Source organism: Chiloscyllium punctatum, chromosome 7 (genome assembly GCF_047496795.1).
Source record: "Chiloscyllium punctatum isolate Juve2018m chromosome 7, sChiPun1.3, whole genome shotgun sequence".
NCBI classification, from domain to species: Eukaryota; Metazoa; Chordata; class Chondrichthyes; order Orectolobiformes; family Hemiscylliidae; genus Chiloscyllium; species Chiloscyllium punctatum.
Genome location: NC_092745.1, coordinates 119,174,763 through 119,190,672, shown reverse-complemented (window position 1 = coordinate 119,190,672; position 15,910 = coordinate 119,174,763). Strand labels below are relative to the sequence as shown.

Here is a 15,910-nt window from a genome sequence, read left to right as displayed (position 1 = left end):
AGGCCACTCACCCATTGTACTCTATGCTGCTTTCTCCCCACCCCCACCCTCCTCCAGCTTATCTCTCCACACTTCAGGCTATCCACTCCACCCTCTCCTCCTTGACCTATCACCTTCATCCCCTCCCCCACTCACCCATTGTACTCTATGCTGCTTTCTCCCCACCCCCACCCTCCTCTAGCTTATCTCTCCACACTTCAGGCTCACTGCCTTTATTCCTGATGAAGGGCTTTTGCCCGAAACGTCGATTTCGAAGCTATTTGGATGCTGCCTGAACAGCTGTGCTCTTCCAGCACCACTAATCCAGAATCTTCAGCACTGCCTTCTCACCCTTTCTCCACACTGCCACCTCCAAGGGTCTTTTTTTGTTCCCTTCTTTCCTGTTACTGCGGTTGTCCCTCATTTGTATAGACCAGTGGCTCAGCATTGCTTCCCATATGTATACCAATGATACCTAATATGACTTGTTGTACACTTCTCTCAGGCCTCTCTTCTGCCAGACTAGCTGTCTGATATTTCATACAATTATTTAGGATTTACAGCATAAGAAAAAGTTATTCAGTTCGCCTGATCTATGCTAATATTTGTGCTCTACGTGAGCCACCTTTCAGTCATCTAATCCTATCAGCATTTCTTGCTATTCCTTTCTCTCTCATGTATTATTTGGGACTTGCTTTTACATGCTTTGATGCTATTCCACAAACACTGACCCCTGTGGTAGTACGTTCTAACCACCCTTTGAGGAAATAAATTTCTCCTGAATTCACTGTAGGATTGATTGCTGACAATATTACATGAATGAGTTACAGATTTGTTCAACTTATGTTCAGGAAGACTAACATGGTTGTTCTCAGCACCTGTCACAAATTCTGTTGCCTTGACACTAATTCCATCTTCCTCCTTGACCTGTACTCAGGCGAAATGAGATGGTATGAAGTCTTGACTTTCTGTTCAACCCTGAGTTTGCTTCTGTAATCTCCTTTCTTTCCCACACCTTTTGATCTTAGTTCAGGTTGTTTGGAACTTGCTTCTGAAATTCGTCTCTGTTCTCCTTTAAAAACTATCTTAAAGGCCTTCTTGCTCAGTTGTAACTTTCTTCTACGGTTGGCATTCCATTTGACTCAACACTGTTCTGAAAAGAGCCTTTGAATATATTGTACTTTACAGGCATTATATAAATGCAAGCTATTGTTCTACTTACTGGTTTAACACAGTTCATTTTATGCTTTTATACCATTAGGCACAAGCAGACTAGCAGCAGATGTATTCTGTTGAATCCGCTCAGCAGTGACAATTAAGAATACTGTCTGCAGCATCTGCTCACGATGGCACTTGAGAGGGTAATTTTTCTGAAAATGTCTTCTTTCAGATGGTCTTTTGATCATCTGAAAGCACAAAACAGATAATGAATATGGATGTATGTCAGAAAAAAAATTAACCTTTTATAAAATTTAGACATATCACATCTTGCACCAATGAGAAAATTATTTATTTGGAAGACCAGTCAGGTTTTCGTAATGCAATAACATGTAAGATTTGAACTGATGACCAAGATATTTTTCAGCAGTGAGGAGACGTCAGGGTTTCTGTAACCTTGGTGACACTGCAGTTCACCAGAATTTTACTGATTGTCCACTTTAAAATTACAGTGGCGCTTTAGCATAATCTCAAAGGAAATTACCGATGCTGACTGTTCTGTATTTCCAGGCTGCACCATAGTTTCCTGTTTTCAATTCAGCTCTTCAACAGTTATGTTTTTTCCTCTTTAATTCACCATACGCACCCATAGATGCACCAGCACTTAGCTATAGCCCAAATTAAATTGAATTTGTAGAACAAATATGAAACAAAACCCAGCACTTAAGAATTGTCATGATAAAAATAATCCTTAACATTACAACAAATAATTTCAGAATTGTTACTGCTAGCAGTGGTAGCACTCTCATCCCTGAGTCAGAAATGTTGTGGCTTCAAGTCACAATCCAGGATTTCAGCACAAGAATCAAGACTGATAGTCATTCAGTACTCACTGTCAGAGACATCATATTTCATAAGAGTTAATTGAGGTCCTGTATATCTTCTCAGAACAACATAAAAGATCCCAATCAATGCTCCATTTAGAAAAAAAAACAAAGATTCAGAGACAAAAACAAAAATTGCTGGAAAAGCTCTGCAGGTCTGGCAACATCTGTGGGGAGAAATCAGAGTTAACATTTCAGGTCAAGTGAATTTCCTCTACTCTAATGCTCCCTTTAGGTTCTACAACAATTGGAAAGCTCCTGTGCAGGCAAAAGCAAAATACTGCAGATGTGGAAATTCTGAAATAAAAACACAAAATCTGAAGAAATTGTTTGTCTGGCTGCATCTGCAGAGAGAGAAATAGAATTGGCATTTCGAGTCCGACATATTGAGCTATATTGAATTTGACACTTTGTTCTTCTCTTTACACAAGTCTTTGTGTAAGCTTCACATTAGTTACCTCCTTTACATTACTTGTCACTGTGCAAAGAAAAATCTTCAACCTGCACACCTAATCAGTTGCACATTAGTGGGCACTTTGATTATATGGCACTATTTTGAAGACACCAATATTTATCCCTCAATCAACATCAGAGAAAATAGATTTTCTGACCATTAATTGTTGTTTGTGGGAGCTCACTGTGCGCAAGTGTGCTGTTTGCATTTTCTACATTACAACAGAGAGTACACTTCAAAAGTGCTTATTTCGATTTTGGACTGCATAAAGTGCAGCTCTGCTTAGGTCTTTTGGGACAGTGGTAGTGTCCCTTGCCTCAGGGCCAGTAGAAACTGAATTCAGGACCCACCTGCTTCAGATGAGGCATGTCTGAACAGGCTCATTGTAAAAAAAATTATAAATACAACTCTTTATGAAAGATGTTTCCAAAGTGACACAAGTTAGTGGAAGGGGCTCATTGTAAAAAAAATTATAAGTGCAACTTTTTATGAAAGATGTTTCCAAGGTGGCACAAATTAGTGGAAGGAAGAGAATTGGCAGGTAGGTGCACTGTCAAAAGTTTGTTGAAGTGGAAGAGGTTTATTCAACCTCTGTTGGATTGACAGCCGCTGGAGACGAAAGGGAAAAACAAAACTGAGCAGTTAGAGCAAAGAACAACACACAAAAGAGGTGGAGATATTGATGGTGATTTGTTTGAAATGTGTTGGGAAGAGGGAATCACATGATGGGTTAGTGAACGCAGAGGGAAGGAGCAGGCGGGCTCTCCTCAGAGGGCGGAGGCTAACGTTTTTAAACACTTGGTTTGTGCCCATCCTTCTGAAGGAGGGGGAGAGAAAAAAAGAGACAGGGGAAAGAATTAAAACCAAAAAAAAAGTGAAAAGTTTCCCGCAAGTTTGAGAGAGCGAGACAGCAGCAATTCTCTTCATAACCGAAGCTCAGAATTTGGAAGTCAATGGCTAGCTGACACTTTAAGCTCTCCTCCCTTTTGGGTTTAAGTTTTTGAGAAAAATATTGTTTGGAGTTTTGTGTGTGCACTTTGTTTTTGAACATTAATAGAGGTTTGGGGAGGGAGGGGGGGCTGTGACCGGCGGGGAGGATGCGCTGAGGTGGGTCGTCTCCTCTCCCTTTCGTTTTTTTTTGTTTCTTTTTTTATATATATTTTTTAAAAAGTTCTATAAACAGCCCCCCCCCCCCCCCCAAACCAGTCGGCAGTTCTGAGGAGGAGGTGGTTGTGGATTTCGGCAGCACCGTCGTCGGCCGATCCGGAGGAGAGGGAGAGGGAGGCCAAGATGGCGGCGGATCCAGTCCAGGTAAAGAGGCTTCGCCTGTAACTGAGGGGGAGAGAGAGAGAGGGAGGGAGTGTGAGGGGAGGGGAGAAAGAGAGAGAGAGAGAGAGAATGTGTGTGAGAGAGAGAGAATGTGTGTGAGGGAAAAAGAAAGTGGGACGATGAGGCTTCTCGGGGTAAGAGAGTCAGAGGGTGTGGGGCAGCGTTGCTCGGCTTTCACACACACACTCTTCCAACTTTTTGTAGTAAAATGTGTGTTTTTTAAATGTATGATCTACCGACTTTCTCTTTTTCTCTCTCTCTCTCTCGTTTTGATTTCCCCCTCTCCCCACAAACGTTCGCCCTCTGCCTGGTTTTCAAGTTTTTTTTTGTTTTGCAAACTGCTCTCCTACCCACAACAACTGAGGAAAGTCAGTCAGATCCTTGACAAATTTTTTTCTTCCTTTTTTTGTTTTGTTTTTGGTCAAAGTGAAGGGTTGGTTGGGCGGAATGGGGGTGGGCAACGATTGAGATAAATTTTATAATTTTAAAAGTAGAGGGAGAATAACTGTTGAGGGTGATTTTAGGTGTTTCTTTGGGGAGGGGGGTGGAAGAGGGTGAAAGCGTGTGTTTGACTGTGGGCAAGTTTTCTTTTTGGTCGATCCCTGTGTGTATGTTTTTGTTTTAAGTTTTTTTTGATGTGTAGAAAAGTTGGGAGCCCAGAAGAGCCTGACCTTCCAGGCCTTGAGTTAGCTTTAATATCAACCACTGGAAGGGGGGGGGGGGGGGGGTTGGTGATGAAGGAAAACTGCTTAATTGTTGTTGGACTCTTGGCCGCCTGCCCAGCACCGAGTCTCGTTTCTTTAATATCCTTTAATGGAGGCGTAAAGCGAGTTTGCAAATTCCTGCTTTTCGGAACAGTCTATTTTCTAACTTGAATCTTCAGTTCTGTTTCACCTTCAGTGTGGCCACAGTGGATACATGTCACTTTTTTTAGATATTGTAAGGAAGTAGTGCAATGTGTGGACATCATTCGTTTTCTTTCAGATTCGGTAGGAATAGACCGGTTTTGTGTATTTAAGATAATTAGTTGTTTAAAATTAGCCCCCTTTATCGTTCCAATTGATTTGAGTAGACTGAGGTTTTCTCTTATTGGAAATGAAATCTTTTGTTCTGTACTGGCTGCATCAGTTGGATTGATACATTTTAATGAGTCTTTGGAATTGCACATTACTTTGTCAGTTGTGGAAAAAACAAATATAAATGTTTGTCAAAGGTCACAATTATATAAAAGCTAAAAACTGTCTTTCTGCAAACAGACATGTGAATCATTACAAATTGATAAATACTGAAATCCTGTCCAGGAAATCATCAGGAAACTAAATTTTGAAAAGAATTAGAATGAAGTTTCCATTCAACTATTTGAATGATCTCATGTAATTGGAACCTGCTTGTGTAGTAAATTCTGCAAATGTACTGTTTAGGATATCATATGTCCTCACAATAAATGTACATGGGCATAACTCAGTGTGTGTTACTTTGTAGTAAAACATTCTTTTCCTGTCAGCTGATGTTACAATCCAAGTCTAGTGTCATAATTTTGTGGATAAAACATAAATCTTTCTGTCATGCAGCACAGAGGAGCAGAAAACCTCTGACAGAGTTTCCTTATTTTAACATTTTAAATGGTTAAAGGAGGATAAAACCTGCCCATATTTATGAGATGGGGAAGTAAACAAAAACTACATGTGTATATAAGTTTTAAGGTACGTGAGATGAACAGGAACCACGTGACTGACTTCACCATCTATTACCACGTCTCAAAATCTGCTGTCTTGTGCAGTCACGAGAGGCATAACGCTAACATTTTTAACAAAAAAAGTTGACTGAGTTAGTTAAGTCAAACCACAATAATTTGAGAATGTTTTTTTTTCTGTTGCCCATACTATGCTTGTTTATCTGAAAGTGTGTTGCTGCAAAAGCACAGCAGGTCAGGCAGCATCCAAGGAGCAGGAGAATCGACGTTTCGGGCATGAGCCCTTCTTCATAAAGGGCTCATGCCCGAAACGTCGATTCTCCTGCTCCTTGGATGCTGCCTGACCTGCTGCACCTTTCCAGCCACACGTTTTCAGCTCTGATCTCCAGCATCTGCAGTCCTCACTTTCTCCATGCTTGTTTATCTGGCCATTATCATTTCAAGATAACAACATAATTTTTGATTAACAAAAAATGTTATTTATAACTGTCATTTTGCTCCCAGATGTTGCTGCACATTTTACAGTCGTTAGTGAACATATCCATTTGACTTTTATGCTGGAGCAAAGGTCCATCATAATTTCAGAAGTGGGGACATCAGCTGATCACACAATGTTCAGCACAATTTGCAGCTCTTCAAACACTGAAGCAGTCCTTGTCCAAGTGCCACAAGGCTTGGGCTGACAAATAGTAAGAAATATTGCTTGCACTTGTATGTGATATTTTTCAACAAGAGCAAATCTTAGTCATTGTCCCTTTGATATTCAGTGGTATTATCACTGTTGAATCACCTACTATCGACATAAGGATACTCTTGACCAGAAGCTGAAATGGATTGTGGCTACAAGAGAAGGTTAGACTAGGAATCCTTCAGCAAGTAACTTGCCACCTAAATCCCAAAACCCAGTCCATGACACACAAGCTAGGAGTATACTGCATGAGTGCAGCTCCAACAACACTCGAGGCGTTTGACCACATAGAGGACAAAGCAGACAGCTTGAGACGGTGACAGCCATTAATGGTAGAAATTTACAAGGCTCCTTAGACAGTGCCTTCCGTACCCTGGAGCACTGGCATCTTGAAGAACGTGGGAACACCAGCACTTGAGTTCTCCTCTAAGCCAATCATCAACCTGCCTTGAAAATAACTCGGTTTCTTCAACCTCGCTGGGTCAAAAATCTAGATTTCCCAGTAGCATAATGGGTGTTCCTACACCAGATGGATTGCAGTAGTTCAAGGAGGTAGCTTATCACTATAAGGGCAGTTAGGGATAGGAAATAAATATTGTCCCAGCTTGTGGTGCTTGCATCCTAAGATTGAATTTTTAAACTGATTTGGACATTATTGAAATCTTTTTAATATATGTATAATATTCACTTTTATTTTTGGATGTTCCTTGACCTCAACATGTCTTTGTAATCGATTTTATAAGAATAACAAATGTGTAAAGGATTGCTTGGGAATTAAATGTGAATGTATTTCAAGCATAATAGATCCCCTCTTATGTTAACAAATAAAATTGATAGCGAAATACCATAGAGACATGTCTAATTTTGTTTTCTTTGAGCTCCACAACGATGCATTTGGTGTATTTTCTTGGACAGTAGCACAAAATGCACGATAACCAGTCAGCTACCCATTTTTCCAAACTACCAGATTTTTTTTGCTTCAATGCCGAAGACTAATTTTACCCTGTAGTTCTATCCATCTTTGTCAACTTTCCTCCCTTTCCAGTCTTAAAGTGGTGAATCCCTGTTGGTATTTGATTCCATAACTGCCTGTCACCATCCAACACACTAATCAACTAGCTGCAGGTTGAATCTGAGCTGTGGGAACCCAGGATCAGTGGGAAGCCATTTAACCTTTGTACCTGGGCTGTTGTCTTTGTGTGATCTTGGTTCATCCAGGAACATACTTGATGTGACTTTGTTTGTTTGTTTTTACCTGGTTTTCCTTTGTTTTTCAAAACAAAATCAGATTTAAAATTAATTGATTTAGTGACAATTGCCTTTTTGATCAAGGAATTCTAAATTCCTGCCAGACTTTGTAGAAGTATTTCCCAATTTCATTCCTAAAAGGTCTGACTCTAATTTTGGGAGCAAATTACGACACATGCTGGAATCTACTGAAAACAACAAATACTGGAAATCACAGTGGATCAGGCGGCATCAGTGGAGAAAGAGGGGCTAACGTTTCTGGTCTAGATGACTCTTCGTCAGAGCTGCTTCGTTGGCTCTGAAGAGTCACCTAGACTCTACATTAGCTTCTCTCTCACTTCATGAATGCTGCCTGACCTCCTGTGATTTCCAGCATTTTGTTTCTGACTCTAATTCATTTGGGCTGTTCCTCTAATCGTGCATTAAACAATCAGCAAAATTAATTTTCTTACCTATGTGCCTTGGTTCTCCTTGGAAACATTTTTGAACTTCAGTAAATTTGCAGTTTGAGAACTGATTACTTAGACTAGTTTGCACTCTCACGACCAGTATATCCTTCCCAAATGTGATGTTTGTAAATACTATAGGTGTGGTCTGACCGAAGCCCCTTTTCTTTTAACAGGAATTTAATGAGGTGGGAGGAATTGATATAAAAGCCAGAGTTCCATTAGCCTTGACTTCTCTCTTGCCTATTTTGAAATTCATTGACCACAGTTTTGTTTGTTTGTTTAATCTGAACATTTCATTTTAATTTTGTACTTTTATGTGCACAACTTATCAAGTTGCTTGAGGGCTTTTGTGGTATAGCCGTAGCATCCATACGTCTGAGCCAGAAGGCCTGGTTTGAATCCCACCTGTTCCAGAGAGGTCATAACATATCTGAACAGGGTGATCAAAAATATTTATAATGTCGCCTAAGGCTGATCTTGGCCATGGATAAATAAAAATGTCTATTTATGGCTCCTGTGATGTAATGTTAGTGATCCTACTTACTACTTACCTACTTCCTCTTAAACCCTTGGAGAAAACTGCCTGGTCCAGAGGGATTTGTAATATTTTAGTCCTATTAGTTTAATTGTTGCTTTTGTTTGTGTGATAATTTTCAATATTAGCATCCTTAGCATGGTGACCTCTTTCTGTACTGTAAAATTGGGCTTTAAGTAATTATCAACATTTCTGTCGTTTCTTATTTTCATTGACAATGACCAGATACCAATTTTTAGCTTTGAATTATTTGCCAATATTTTGATCAACCATGAGAGCCAAACCTCCTCCTGATTTCATTTGAGGTCTGCATGCCCACTTTTAGTGCATGTGACATTCGTCAAGATTGTGGTGCTGGAAAGGCACAGCAGGTCAGGCAGCATCTGACAAGCAGGAGTGTCAGTGGTTCGGGCAAAGCCCTTTATCAGGAAGGTAGCAGCCTGTGACAGATAGTAGCCAAGTGACCTTGGCTACTTCTAGGATACTCTCTGCTGCCCAAATTATGAGCTAATTGGCACTAATGGAGAGTCAGACTTTAGGTCTTGAAGGCTAAAAAGGCTCCGCTACTGCTATAACTAGTTGACACATTGGGAAGAACCACAAGACTTGCCATTCCAGTATTTCTTTGGACCAGTAAGATAGTACACTGGCACTAGTTATGTACTTGTTAAATTGGCTCCAAAAGGAATGCAAGTTCAACTCCGAGGCTGATTGGCAACATGACTGATGTCTTGTTATGAAAGGCCTTATTAGTGGATGTTTATGGGGCAAAAAAGATGAAGGATACTTTGCACTCAAAGGAAATACATTTTGTTATTCAATTGAGAAAAGCCCATGTGCTAATATTATTGATTCAGGAGTTAATGTTCAAAATGGTAGCACTAGGAACAAGCAAAGAATAATGAAACCTTAGTTTTGAAAAGTGAACAGCTAAGGCCTGTGAAGAAATGCAGCAAATATATAAAAATAGTACAGTAGAAGTGCCTCTACTCCCATGAAAAATGACATACCTCAGTCAAGAGTCAAAAACTGATAGATATCATCTGTTAAGAAAGAAAGCACTTCAAGAAAGCTAAAAGATCTGAAGACAAAACCATCGCCCCACTGTAGGGGAGTGAAGTTGCAAGAAAGTGAGTGGTGAGGAATTAGCTCTTTCTATTTTTAAATAGCAATGTTTGTAGGGGGAGGAGGAGAGAAGGGAGGAAAAACATTGGAGTGGAGGACTTAAAATACCATTTAGGTTATCTGTTCCTCTGTTTGCTTGGCAACCAAGAGGGAAATTAATTGTAGATACTTATCTGTGGTTGTGATGTGAATGATCTTGAGTAGCTGCAAGTGGCCCAAAATTGTATAACATCAAACTGGGCTTGTGTACTTTTCCATCTATGGTATTTGGAAGAATCTGGTGGAAAGGAATGATTTCTGTTGTACAGAATTGTGATTTCTCACAGCACTGAAGTGGGTTACTTGGCATATACATGTTAAGAGCGTACAGGAATCCATCTTCAAAAGATGAGTCATGGATATTGGTAATTTGAAAAGTATCATTGAGTGTTCAGATGGCAACCAGCGAGAAAATTGGAGGAGCTAACATTGGGTGATAAAGATAGTTATGGAAAATATGATTGCCTTTTTATCATGCTTCCCATGTCCAGAATATTAATTTGACAATAGAGAAACAATGTTGTAGCTGGGGAGTTTGCAAAGAGAATATTTTTAGACAAAGGAGTCTGGAACTTGGGGGTAGCTCGATTGAATGAGAGAAATGCTAGGGCATATACTTTCGAGTTACTGAACCAGACATCTGGAAACTAATCACTGCATGTAACAGAAGAATTTTTAAAAAGTAACCAGAACTCTGCTGCAAAAGATCATGATGCAAAGACTATTGTATGCTTTAAGGAGCAAATTGAGACTGTGGCAGGAGAGAAGTAGGTTGTCAGTGTTTCTCCTAACTGCTTCTCTCCAGAATAGCAAAGAAACTCCTGAAAACTGACCCAAATTTTTATTTGGATGTTTGTCTTGCACATTGACAGTTGCACTAAACAAATAAGAAATATGCTTGTGACATTGAAATAACCAGAAAAGCTCTGGTGTTAGTGATGTGAACAATTTGCAGAACAGCAGTGTTTATTTGCAAGCTTTTGATTTGTCACTTCTTTTTAATTTTCCACCACTTTTTCTCACTAATATTTCTGTTTTTGAACTGCACTGTTCCATCATGACTTGATGCTAGTTTCTGGAAAAGCATTTTTTTTTCTTTCAGCTGAGCAGTTTGCAGCCTTCTGAACGCAATACTAAACTCAGTAATTTCTGACCATGAATTCTTATGTATCATTGGCTTTCTGTGTTTTTTTTTCTTTGCTTATTTTCTTCCTTTTTGTCAGTAGATTTGCCCCATTGCCATTTCCTTTCAGATAACCATTTCTGTCATTTAGCTTCTGCTCACTTTTGTCTTTGAATCCATATTCTGCTCAAAACCTATGACATTTCTAACTCTTCCTAATCTGAGGAAAGATCATAGACCTCAAATGTTAATTCTATTTCTCTCTCCACCAATCCTGCTGAATATGCTGCATTCCTCCCTCAGCACTTTCTTTTTATTTCAGATTCCTAACATCTGCAGTATGTTGCTTTTTGGTTAATGATTGCTGCTTAAATGCAGGTGAACATCTCCTGATTAGGGAAAGCCTTTTCACATTGCAAATGGATAAGATCTGGAATGTAGTGTTTGTGTGGAGGAAGCGGTCAATTGATGCTTTTCAACTTGAGAATTGGATTGTTCTCGGAAAAGAAACAGGGAAGTAAAGTGGCACTGGGTGAATTTTCCTTCAATGGACCAGCACAGGTGTGATGGCCGGAATGTACTCTGTGCTGCAACTATTCTGTAATTCTGCTGGCAGTTACAAGGAATAGATCTCTCTTCCCTTCAACTAGATGTAATAAAAGACTAGATTTTTGCTTAAATGACAACTCCGAAACGAAGACAAAAAGTATATTAAGTCCCTTTTGGTGAGGTTGATTGTGCAATCCCCTAACTCCAGTGAGGTGAAGTATAGAGTATGACTTTGCCCTATTAAAATCCTGGCAGATAATTAAAGCACAAGATAATTGACATTCCGTTGTGAGTTGCTGGAGGTCATTTCTGTGTTACAAAATAAAGAACAGTACGGCACAGAAACAGTGCTTTTGGCTAACCAAGACTGCACTGACACATGATGCCTTTCTAAACTTAAAATCTTCTTGCCTCTTTGTGGTCTTTATCCCTCTTTCTTGCCTGTTCATACATCTGTCAAGTTATCTCTTAAACGTTGCTATTGTATCCACCTCCTCCACCTCTGGCACTTACTCCCTTTTTACCTTAAACCTCTATCCCCTATTAAAACAAAAAGATAATGGGTCTAGCATTAGTGATAACCGAAAGAACTCTAGATGCTGTAAATCTAAAACAAAAACAGAAGTTGCTGGATAGGCTCAACATATCTGGCAGCACCTGTGAAGAGAAATCAAAGTTAACCAGCGATTCTGAGGAAGAGTCATCGGACCCAAAATGTTAATTTTGATTTCTCTTCACGGATGTTGCTAGACCTGCTGAACTTTTCCAGCATCTGTTTTGTGTCTTCATTGATCCCTGCAGAGCACCACTGGTCTCCAATCTCTAGTCTGATAAACACCTTTCCACTGCCACTCTGCCTTGTATGACTAATCCATTTCTATAGCTATCTTCCCAGCTCATCATGGGTCCCATGTGATTTAATCCATTGTATCAGCCTGCCACACCAGACCTTGTCAGAGACTTGCTAAAGTCTGTATAGACCACATCTACATGCTGCCCTCATTGATCATATTTGTAATTTCCTCAAAAAATTCAATCCAGTTTGAGAGAGAACCTTTACCATAAAGCCGATGCTGCCTATCACTAATAAGGCAGTGAATCCTATCCCTAAGAATCTTCTCCAATAATTTCCTGAACCACTAAGGTAAGGTTCACTGGCATGTAATTTCCTGATTGTTCCTTTGTTTAAGCAGGGCAATAGGAATAATATTGGCTCTTCTCTAGTCCTCTGGGATATCTCGTGTGACTGAAGAGGACACAGATTTTGTATAAGGCTCCAGCAATTTCCTCACCTACCTCCTGCAGCATTCTGGGATAGATCCCATCAGGTACTGGGAACTTGTCTACCTTTAATGCATTTTACAATACCACCATCTTTTATTTATGAGCATGCATGTCTGGAGACTCATCATGCAACATGTCCCCCTCCTTTGTGCCTATGAATGCAAAGTATTCTTTAAGGACCTCGCCCACTCAGGCTCCACCCATAAATTCCCTCCTTTGTCCTTGAGTGGACCTACCGGAATAGCTGGTATTTGGGTTCTGTATCTAGAATTGCATCCTAGCACATGGGTGGAAAGGGCACTGCATTTCTTACTGAAATTCTTCCATTCCCTTCTCCAAGTATAGTCTTTAACTGAGTTGCAGTGAACTATAGCAGTAATAGAATTTTGCTGCTTTGACTTTCATAAACCAGTGTACCTTTGCTCTTGGCTTTTTTTTCAATATTTAATATTAAAGGTTTGTAACATAGTTTAGTTTATTTAGAATTACTAATTTTTTTTCTCACATGAAGTGATTTTCATGAATTATCCCTAACCCAATGTCTATCTCTTAACAATTGTATAAGGAAGACTGGAAGTGAAGGCTATTAGGAAGTAACTGAAAGTATTTTATCAATGGCGTGACTAAAAACAGTTTATAATCATTTGTATGAATCATCATTTTGAAATTTGTATTGCAGACTTTTTGTTTGAGAGACTGTGTGCAAAAGGGATTTTGCAACTGAATTGATTCTGTCTATTTCCAATACCCAACTATATGTTTCCAGAAAGTTGACCAACCAAGTTAGTGCAAGTGTGACACCATCAGTCCTTGAAGCCATGATGGCCAGCAGACTCCAATGTAGCAAATCTAATAGCCTTTGCTTAGAGCTTACAGATCACCTGATGGCAGTATGTCTGCCTGATCTTTTGTTTAGGAAAAAGGTAGTCATGGTGTCATTTGACAGTATGGGCAAATTTGGCTGCATTGTAGTTATAGGTTCTGGTGTCATAACTAAGAATCTTTTGAGTTGGTAAACAACATGAGATCAAACGTATTTTGGATAACCAAAAGAGCAATTTGGGAAGAATTCAAGGGTGTAACCCACTTGCCTTTGACTGCGTTCTCTTCAAGATTATCGTGTCATTCAGAAACACTTGAGTTTCTTACGTAAAATATTTAGCATAATAGATATAATGCTGTTTTGAATAATGCAATTAAATGAACTTGGCTAAATAATAAACTCCTTGATGGGCTACATTTCCAAATTAAACTGGTGTAGATGTGAGCAGAATTTTTATGTAGTTAGAATGGGTAATTTTTTTTTTTGGAACTGCTTTTCCTTTCACTATTGAGCTATGATGTAATGTTTGTTTTGAATCCCTATGGAATTTGACTCATTACTTGGTACAGACAATCTTATCCAGTTGTTCCATATTGTGATTATGCTTACACAGCTTCATCATCATTATCTCTGGCCTACATCGATAATATTCTAAGACTTTATAGCCACTTTAGTTGGTTAAAAATTAAATTTATAACTTTTTAATGGGCAGTTTTGTAACAACCTCAAATATTGTGTTTTAATGGCATTTTGATTTTCTGCTCTAACATGAAAGATGTTTTTTTTTAAAAATAAAGGTTAGCTTTAGAGGGATGGCAGTGAAGGCAGTGCAATGTTCCTCCTGCAACATGTATGAGGTGAGGGATGCCATGGACGTCCCTGCTGATTACACTTGCAGGAAGTGCACCCATCTCCAGCTCCTCCAAGACCGTGTTAGGGAACTGGAGCTGGAGTTGGATGAACTTCGGATCATTCGGGAGGCAGAGGGGGTCATAGATCGGAGCTATAGGGAAGTAGTAACTCCAAAGATGGCAGATAGATGGGTGACAGTGAGGGGGACTGGGAGGAAGCAGCCAGTGCAGGGACCCCCTGTGGTCGTTCCCCTCAAGAACAAGTATACCGTTTTGGATACTTGTGGGGGGGACGACTTACCAGGGGTAAGTAACGGGGCTCAGGCCTCTGGCACGGAGCCTGTCCCCGCTACTCAGAAGGGAAGGGTGGAGAAGAGCAGAGCAATAATAATTGGGGACTCGATAGTTCGGGGCACAGATAGGCGGTTTTGTGGGAACGAGAGAGACTCCCATTTGGTATGTTGCCTCCCAGGTGCAAGGGTTCGTGATGTCTCTGATCGTGTTTTCCGGGTCCTTAAGGGGGAGGGGGAGCAGCCTGAAGTCGTGGTCCATATTGGCACCAATGACATAGGTAGGAGGAGTGCTGAGGATGTTAGACAGGCTTTTAGGGAGCTAGGTTGGAAGCTCAGAGTTAGAACGAACAGAGTTGTTGTCTCTAGTTTGTTACCCGTGCCACGTGATAGAGAGTCGAGGAATAGGGAGAGAGAACAGTTAAATGCGTGGCTACAGGGATGGTGCAGGAGGGAGGGATTTCGGTACTTGGATAACTGGGGTTCTTTCTGGGGAAGGTGGGACCTCTATAAACAGGATGGTCTGCACCTGAACCTGAGGGGCACCAGTATCCTTGGGGGGAGGTTTGCTAGTGCTCTTGGGGGGGGTTTAAACTAACTCTGCAGGGGCATGGGAACCCAGACTGTAGCTTTAGGGTGCAGGACCTGGAGTGTAGGGAGGTTAGGAATATGGCATCAATCTTAAAGGAGGGTGCCTGTAAACAGAAGAGTGGCTTGAAGTGTGTATACTTTAATGCCAGAAGTATACGAAATAAGGTAGGTGAACTTGCAGCGTGGGTTGGTACCTGGGACTTCGATGTTGTGGCTATTACGGAGACGTGGCTAGATCAGGGACAGGATTGGCTGTTGCAGGTTCCAGGGTTTAAATGTTTTAGTAGGGTCAGAGGGGGGGGGGTGTGGCTTTGCTTGTCAAAGATAGTATTACAGCGGTGGAAAGGAAGATGGAGGAAGATTTGCCATCTGAGGTAGTTTGGGTTGAGGTTAGGAATAGGAGAGGTGAGGTCACCCTGTTAGGAGTCTTTTACAGGCCTCCTAATAGTCCTAGAATCGTTGAAGAAAGGATTGCGAAGATGATTCAGGAGAAGAGTGACAGTAATAGGGTGATTGTTATGGGAGACTTTAACTTTCCTGATATTGATTGGGAAAGCTATAGCTCAAGTTCGTTAGATGGGTCAGTGTTTGTGCAATGTGTGCAGGAGAGTTTCCTGACACAATATGTAGATAAGCCAACAAGAGGTGAGGCCATACTGGATTTGGTTCTGGGTAACGAACCAGGCCAGGTATTAGAACTGGAGGTAGGTGAGCACTTTGGGGACAGTGACCACAATTCGGTGATTTTTACTCTAGTGATGGAGAGGGATAAGTGTGTACTACAGGGCAAGAGTTATAGCTGGGGGCAGGGAAATTAT

At 40.5% G+C, this 15,910-nt stretch overlaps 1 protein-coding gene across 2 annotated transcripts in view; it reads left to right on the top strand.

The window, feature by feature from the left end:
- The first annotated feature begins 3,216 nt into the window (after window positions 1–3,216).
- LOC140480093 (serine/threonine-protein kinase N2-like) overlaps window positions 3,217–15,910 on the top strand; it is a 127,721-nt gene continuing 115,027 nt past the window's right edge. The window contains exon 1 of one of the 2 annotated variants that reach the window (XM_072574733.1): window positions 3,217–3,786. In XM_072574733.1, the coding sequence (XP_072430834.1) occupies window positions 3,766–3,786 (21 nt within the window). In that variant the 5' untranslated portion in view covers window positions 3,217–3,765. Of the gene's footprint in view, window positions 3,787–3,903; window positions 3,939–15,910 lie in introns of those variants that run through there. The other variant, XM_072574732.1, reaches the window with a different exon arrangement.